General features: G+C 36.7%; 1 protein-coding gene across 1 annotated transcript in view; it reads right to left on the bottom strand.

Annotated features, from left to right (window-relative positions):
• The window catches only part of XIAP (X-linked inhibitor of apoptosis), a 16,392-nt gene extending 8,591 nt beyond the window's left edge, over window positions 1–7,801 (bottom strand). Inside the window, 3 exon segments of the mRNA XM_008640483.2 lie at window positions 1–747; window positions 6,466–6,589; window positions 7,125–7,801. The exon segment at window positions 1–747 is cut by the window's left edge and continues 9 nt beyond it. Coding sequence (XP_008638705.2) covers window positions 1–715 — 715 coding nt within the window. The 5' untranslated portion in view covers window positions 716–747; window positions 6,466–6,589; window positions 7,125–7,801.
• Between the last annotated feature and the right edge of the window lie 507 nt (window positions 7,802–8,308).

The following is an 8,308-nucleotide window of genomic DNA, read 5'->3' as shown; positions in this document are numbered from 1 at the left end:
ATTCACTTGAAATATTTCCAACACCCCGGCCCAGGACAAAAAGGCATTTGGGAAAATGCCTCTTGTGTTCTGACCAAGCTCTGTCACTGGGTTCCCAGTTCTTCAATTTTCCACCACAACAAAAACATGCCACTTGATCACCAACACCTGTATAATAAAATCCAGCATTAGCTAATTCCTGTGGTGTCAACTGGCCATTGAGGGGCCAGTTGTGAAAAGACTTCAATCTTGTTTCTTCACTGCACATAGCAGGATTTTTAGGATAGAAACTATCTGACATATCCACAACCTGCCTAGTTCTCAAAAGGTAATCTGCCTCCACATCAGGGTCATCCAGAGCACACAGGAGGACTGAATTGCTGGAACCATTTTCAGTTCTATTCTGGTAGTTCTGGGCAACAGGATCCATGCTATTTTCCAGAAAAGCAGATTCAGTAATAAACTTGCAGCTGGGAGCAAGGTGTTTGTGTCTCTTAATTGCAGAATCCCCAGGCATCCATCCTTCAATAGTTGTATGGCAACTGAAGCACTTCACTTTGTCACCTTCTCCAGTATAAACAAAGCCAGCTTGTGCTAGAGCTAACACCGAAATGGCACAGCCCTGTGGAAATCCAACAAAAGTTCCCAGTCGGTCACGCTCCTGTGCCCATTCCTGGGCTCCATCAGTGTCTGCAGAGGCACAAGCTTCTGAGTTATGTGGGACATTACACGACATCTCTTCATAAGCACGGCTCCCCTTTAGATTTCCTAAACAAAGAATATATGTTTTAATCTCCCAGACAGAAGGATAGATCACATCCATATACAACCCTGGAGACTGGCTAAATTCAACTACCATCCTTTATGTATTAAAATAACAACTCTTCCTCCTCTCCCCCATTCCACCCTTGGCTGTATCACCTGCTACACAGAGGCAAACACCAAGGTATTAAAACCAAAATAATAAAAATATTGTAAAGAAAAGCAGGAAGATCAAGATATCTTAGAGGCCTATAAACGTTTACCTGGAGAACACACAGGTTTATAGCTTTAAAAGTATGTTCTTTTTTTTCCTAATAAAGATTGCAAGAATGAAATCAACAAAATACTTCTGGGAAAAACTCTGCCAAAAGGCTTCTGAACCTGAAATACAAAGTTACTAAATTTAAAATACTGATCTAAGTCAGACCAGAGTTGCAAGATTTTAGAGCTCAATTCTCAAACACAACTACATATTATCCTCATGTGAAGGCCATGACCCCCATGCCCATTACAGGTGGGCAGCAACTGGTAAAAAAAAACCAAAAAGAAAAACCTTTTTTACTTGTGTTATATTGTAAAGACATACCTCAATTTATATTTTAGCAAAACATCTTGTGAAATAAACTATCAGATATTTCACCGGGGCATTTTATCAAAGTGCTGTGCACTGCTTTTAAGATCAGTGTCTTGGGACTACCCAGCACTAGTGTTCATGTCCGGCATACTGCTTCCACTTTTCCATGCCCTGCCTACACTCTCTACAAAAATTCCTGTACCTCTGCCATCACCTCAGCTTTTCCTCCCTTCCCTCCCTGAAGGAACATCATTCTTTTTAGCACTTGTTCCTACCCCTGCCTACACTTTTCCACGGTGAGTACCAACTACCAGTCCTGCCTCCCATCCCTTCTGTGCCAGAAGGCTGCTAAGAGCACTCAAACAAGCCAAGCCCCATCTTTGTTGAGGATGAAACAAAGCAACTTGGCTACAGCGGGTCCTGTGCAAGAACCACAAATTGACAGTCATCACCTTCATCCCAACATAGATGAAGTCAAAGCACAGTAAACATTCATCTCTTGTCCAGACAAGTGCAGTGATACTATTGACTTAAAAAGTCTTGGCTATTGCTGATACACATCTTAAAGTGGTAAATTAAATTATAATGAGACTGCTCAAATAAACTTCTTAGCATAAAGCAGTAATAGTTCAGCAATTAGCAAAAAGGCATATAAGGAAGAGCAGAGTATGTACTTAACTGAACAAGTGTCCCTCTCTATTTTCCATAGGAATGCTGAAATATATCTATTTCCAGTCTATATAACGTAGGCCAGCACACAAAAGCATAGCTTCCTCAAGACCTGCATTAATGTTGATTATACATTCTGTAATGTCAATGCAGATGTTCCAGTGATTGCTTCTATAACACCAGATTTAGCTTCTACAAAACCTGTTTTGGGGTTCAGAAAGGGGAGGGGGAAATTAAAATGCCTATGTATTGCAGGATTGCTGCATCCTCTGCCAAGATGACAAAGATAATTAACCTATAAGCAGGTAGGAAAAACGTGACATCAAACACCTGGGCATGGGTGCTTCACATAATAACAGATACAAGATTTCTGAGCACCAGCTTTAATTACTTCTTTCAGTTCATTACTAATGTAAGAACACTAGAAATATGCTGTGGCTTTCTGTTTTAGCTTAGCAAATTCAAAAATAGCATCTGAATAAATTGCATTGACTAACCTACAAATCTGACCTATATGCTTGTTTTGACTTCGAAGGGCAAAAAACCCCAAACCAGTAATTACATTTAGTAATATGAAAGCTGCCATAAAACATGTATTTTTTATATACATACATAGAAAGAGAAGTTTTTTATACTGAAAGCTTAAAAGCTTTCATGTTTACTGCTCACATTTATTTCCTTATAAAATCTTATTTTAAAGCCTCTAGAACTGTTCCTGTAAAGATCTCAAGTGACCTTAAGCATCTATCACTACTACACTGCATCCATGAAAGAATTGGTGTAACTCAAAACCAACTAGCTGCATAGTAATTTTCTTATCTGCATGCCTGAAAGACTTTCTAAAAGAACACAAACAAAGCCTACATCACATCCTTCAGAGTCTCCTTCTCAAACTGTTCATTAAAAAAACCAAAACAAATGCATATGGCTTTTGCTGTATGAATAGCAGTATATCTCTATTTCTATTGTATTTATATAGAAATGAGTTCAGCAGCAGTGAAAAAAACTCTTCCTATTTAAATTTTTTGCATTTTAATTATTTGTTTTATGTACATTAGCTTTTTTCTACAATGCCATGAATACTTAAAAAACCCTTCTGTTAACATGGTGAATAAAAAAGAAATTATGCCCTCTATATGGTAATAATGAAAATATTTGCCACATTTGGATTCTCTGGAATTAAGCAATCCATCTCAATCCTCACAATCAAAACAGTATGAAAAGCACATACCAAGAGACCAGTGAGTACTGACACAAAAGGTACAATCACAACAGATCAATTCTTTAATATGAACTAGCTTTTTCAAATTATATCAACCACATAATTTAATCATGATGTCTTGGAGCAGAAAGGTTCAACTATGATTCTGAAAGCCTCTCAAAGCCACATCTAATTACTGCAATGACAGAAGCAGGACCAGTCCCTCCCAGGTAGATGCGAGGTTTAACAATGCTCCAGCCACATTATGAAGCTCTTCCCTTACAACAGCCCCACGAAACATGGCTGGTTTACATTTCACTATAGTTTTATCTATGAGAAACATCTTATCAAGCATTGAGGCAAACTCCTTGCCTGTGTAAGTACTGTTTTATATACAATATTAGTGCTACTTCAAATACAGTATCATGTTCAATTATTTCTATTTCGAACAACTGTTAAAAGCAACTATTCAAAGTGTAAAATTACAGCTACCTTAGGAAGAGTATTTCTGCACCAGTTTTTTAGCCATAGCCTAACTCCAGTTAGTTGGAATAATGATTTAGAACAATTATCTGGCATCATAACAGCACTCAGACAGATATTAACTGCAGCAGAAAAATGACTGAGGGTAAATTTTTGAATAGTTTATGGCTAAGAAACATAAATTCACAAAAATCTGCCACCTAAGATGGGCACACAAGACTTTACAATATATACCAGTAGCCAATCTGAGTTCAGAGTATACTCTATGTATACTGAAGTTAATTAAGCCATTTTGCATAGGTTTTATTTAAGGACACGTGAATTAAAGGTAGAAGGTCCAGAAATGTTAACAATAATCATTTATAAAACCCAGATATTTTAACTATTATTGAAGCATTATATATCTTCTTATACAGTGAATAAACAAAATCTATTTTAGCCTGAAAGGTTTCCAGAAATTGAGCCAAGTTTAATCCTGCTTTTAGATATCTGAAGGCTATTTGCCACAAGACACCACCCTCTTTCAAGCTGAATTACCAATTTATATAGCCTACTGATTATGTTTCAGAAGAAAAAATAAAGACAAAAATATATAGCAAAAATGTTAACTTATTCAAAATGCAAAATTGTACACTGTCGTTCTGCAACACAAACATGTTTAATTCAGCTTTAAAAATATTAACAGGTATTGATTTTATGCAAAAATACAACATGATCATATTATCTAGATCTGAAAACCTTCAAAGGAAAAGTAGAAAACGCACTTTTCCCTTTCAACTATATTTTTACTAGACATGATTATTTCCGTCCTTAACCCTAAACAAGATTGGCATTATAAGGTGTTATTTTTAATTCTTTTACATGACTAGCATGGGAGTAACCTCCAAGTCAGAAAACTACTTGCACAGCCTCATGTTCCTGACCAAAGGGTACATGTTAGTGTTTATTGTTGACTGAATTTTGAAATGTGAGTAGTACACCAAGCGAATATCAAAAAGAACATACTGTACCAGCTGACACACAGATTATGCATGTGTCACTTCAATGAACTTCAGTTTCTGCCTGCTCAGCTGCAATTAGATCAAGGAAGGTGCATGCTGCTAACTGAAAACATACTTATAAAGATTATAAAAGTATAAAATGACCAGAAACATGACTTATTTAAACAGTGTTTACAAATTTTAGCATATTTGTATCTAATTATCAATAGCCATTTTTTAAAAAAGTTCTGTTTATATTCTTTTTAATTTATTTTAGAAAGAGAGTATATATCTACAGAATGCCTCCTGATTCAATGCCAAAGCTTACATAACCCCATCAGCTCAGCTTCATTTGTCTGTTCTTCCAACAGGTCCTACTTAGCCTCCCATCAGGGTTTGTCATTACAGGAAGTCAGTCAGTTGCTCAAGGTTATAGTAGGCTATTATATCCTCCTAATTTCTGACTTTAGTCACAAAGACTTCTACGCTCTCCCCATCTTCAAAATGTACATAACCAGGCAAACAGAAATACACCATTTTGAGAACTATTTTTACATTGTGTTTTTCTTCATGAAGAAGTCATACAGGTATGGAATAGAGAAACGAAAAAAAAAGGATTCATGGCTGCTAAGGGCAGAGAAAAAAAATCCTTTTTGTGAACTTGCTAGTTAAATGTCATCACAACTTCAGTTGTATGTATGAGAAGGAAGGAATAAATACCAGCTGCTATAGGAAAAACTAGCATGCTGTAGCCTAAGATACTGCTCCTGTGGCTAAGAAACAAAAAAAAATTACTGAGTCAACAAGGGTTATTAAAAAGAACAGCCAGTAGTAAAAAATGCCTATTAAAACCTGCAGTGCCCTGAGATGCATCTTCTTTCCTGAGTGTGAGCTGCGCTTCAGCTTTTAGTGCTACATCCTTCTTTTACAAATAATTTAAACTCCTAGTTAAAGAAAAATATGGAAAAAGAGGGCGTTTTTCATCAGGGAAATATTATGATATGAAATTTCAGTTACAGCAAGATGATTCATGCCACAGCAAAACTGCTGAATCTTCTGGATTCTATGGCAAAGTTGGAGAAGCATCGGACCGGCACCTCCTGCCTCACCCACTGGCGAGGGCGTTCCCTGCCCTGCCAGTGCTCCTGCCCACAGCAGCCATGCTGAACTCATCACTCACAGTCACTCAGCAGCAGCCTGAGGCAGAACAGCCTCCTGACACTTTCTGGTGTCACAGCACAAATGTTTTGCTATTAAAGAATGAGAAGAATACATACATATATATACATTTATATATAAAGTGTGTGTATTTATACACGCACATCCCTCATCATCTTGTAAATTTGGAAATCTGTCTTGAATTATCCTCTATATTTTATTTTTAGCTTTGTCAGGAAATGGGGATGACTTGGGAATTATTTCTAATTATAATATTTTACCAAAAAAGAAATATGAAAGTTGTGCCTGTTGAAAATACTCTGCTTGCCTTTCTATTTAATAAGAAACTCTCCAAAACACTGAAGGGGAAGGACAATGATCTGCAAGATATGTGCAGCTTCATTTTACATTTTATATGACAGGAGTGACACTCAATTCAAGCTTTGCAATATGCCTTCTTCATCTTAACAGCATTCAGTCTTCACACACAGCTACATTTTTCATGTTTAAAAATCTTGCGGTTTCTAGAGCCTGACTTTAAATCATCATGCTCAGAATATTTTGGATTAGAACTCTGCAAAAAAGACCCCATGCTATGAAAACTAAAAAGCAGCAAAGGACTGCACACTGTTAAACAAAACAATACAAAAGGTACTTACAGTAGTTTTCCCTAAGGAATTAGTATCCAATCAGACCAAGTATAGCAATGGATTAATCAAAGCAGATACAGGTTTCATGGCTATTTTCCACCAATCTTTAGAACAAATTCCAATACTTTCATTCCTGTTGGTAGAAACAAAAAGAGGTTAAAAACCTTCTTTTTCACATAACCTTCAGCACTGTTTATGAAGCCACAACTTTGAAACTATGAACAAAACAAACATTTTAAAATTCTCTCCCTTGGCCAAAAAATCCGAACTAAAATATATTCTAAATTTGAAAGAGTCTGAGGTCAGGGAAAGTCTGAAATGCCTATATTTTACTAAAACTAGCAAAGGACATAAATTGGGCATATTCCAGAAAATCCAAAGACAACAAAACAAAATCCTGGAACTAAAAACTAGAGGGCAGCAAAAAGGAGAAAGAACGTAACAGCAGACAGAATTAAATTCCATGATCCAGACTTCTCTTCTCTCTCCTAGGAAATTCTGTATCTGATTATAAATTGGATTTTCTGGAAGTCTTCAGCTCCCTGCAGCTGTACCACCCACCTTGGGAGGACAGCAACAGACAGAAGTCCTATCACAGGTACACACGGCCTGAAAGGAAATCCATTTTCATACTTCTAAAATTGAGATATGAACACACATTTCCTTACTTTTCTGGTAACAAATGCAAGTCTGTCTTGTATCAGTGGGAGCAGTCAAAAAAACCCACAACCAACCACCCTCATCAGCATTCTTTCACTTTTGCTGCTGGTTGCAAAGAGCAAGATCAGGCGAGGCACAGAACAATCATTAACTTATTCCTTTGCCCTTCTTGGCCAGTGCTGTAGGTGCCAAGCTTTTCATAAAAGGAAGTAGTTGGGGATTCTTTAAAGGACCTCAAAGAAAACTTCAAAGAAATCAAGTAGATAGCAAAAGGAAGCAATTAAGAAAATGAAAAATATCCAAATAAAAGCTAAACCAACCAATCCATCACACAAAAACTTGCTTTCTTAGAGATGACACTTCACTGTTGTCTTCTCTGTTATGTGGTGACTTACTTCAGGATAAACAATGAGTAATTAAGTTAGTGTATTTCCTACTGCTCTTTGTCAAGGTATTAGATTAAAAAAAAAAGTATTTGACAAAAAGGTAAAAGAGGGTTTTTTCATGCAGTTGGTTGCTTTTCCTTCAAAAATGGTCTACTGTAAGATCTTGAAGTTTCTATATGTTCATTAGGAAACTAAATTCTCCCAGTTAGTTACATGAAGCATTGCAATTAAAATCACAATGTAAGACTGTAGCAGTGAAGGGATAATGAAAGTAGTGCTGCAAACATGTTTGCATTTTAGAGCAGATGCAGATCAAAAACAGTGCAAAAATTACCCAAACCAATATGAGTACTTACACCCATTTATAGAGCTTTCAGCAGGTTTTTGGAAGACAAAAGCATCAGACAAGCAGGACAGAAGCAGAAATACACTTACTGTTAAAGAGAAAAATGTAAGCATAACATCATAGACATTGTGCAAAAGAGAACTGCTTGAACTTAAATTACCGCTGAAAAATACTACCTGAGTGAACTTCTCCCTGTAGAATTCTTAATAACTACTGTAACCTTAAAAAAGAAAAGCTGAACAAAACTGCATTTTTATTAACAAGAAGCAGTTCTAGAAAGCGACGGGCCTAATAAAATAATACAAGAGTGGGCAGGCAGAGATAATATTCAAATATGTGAAAAGAACCACAGAGACCACAGAAGCGCTTATTAGACAGCTAATTTTTCATTCACTTTTGTAAAGAGCAGCATTGAAGATTCCATCCGGAGCGCTGCGGACCCTCGAGCCGGGGCACGGCT

This window comes from Corvus brachyrhynchos, unplaced genomic scaffold (genome assembly GCF_000691975.1).
Source record: "Corvus brachyrhynchos isolate BGI_N302 unplaced genomic scaffold, ASM69197v1 scaffold398, whole genome shotgun sequence".
Classification (NCBI taxonomy): domain Eukaryota; kingdom Metazoa; phylum Chordata; class Aves; order Passeriformes; family Corvidae; genus Corvus; species Corvus brachyrhynchos.
This window is presented reverse-complemented; position numbering and strand designations above follow the sequence as displayed.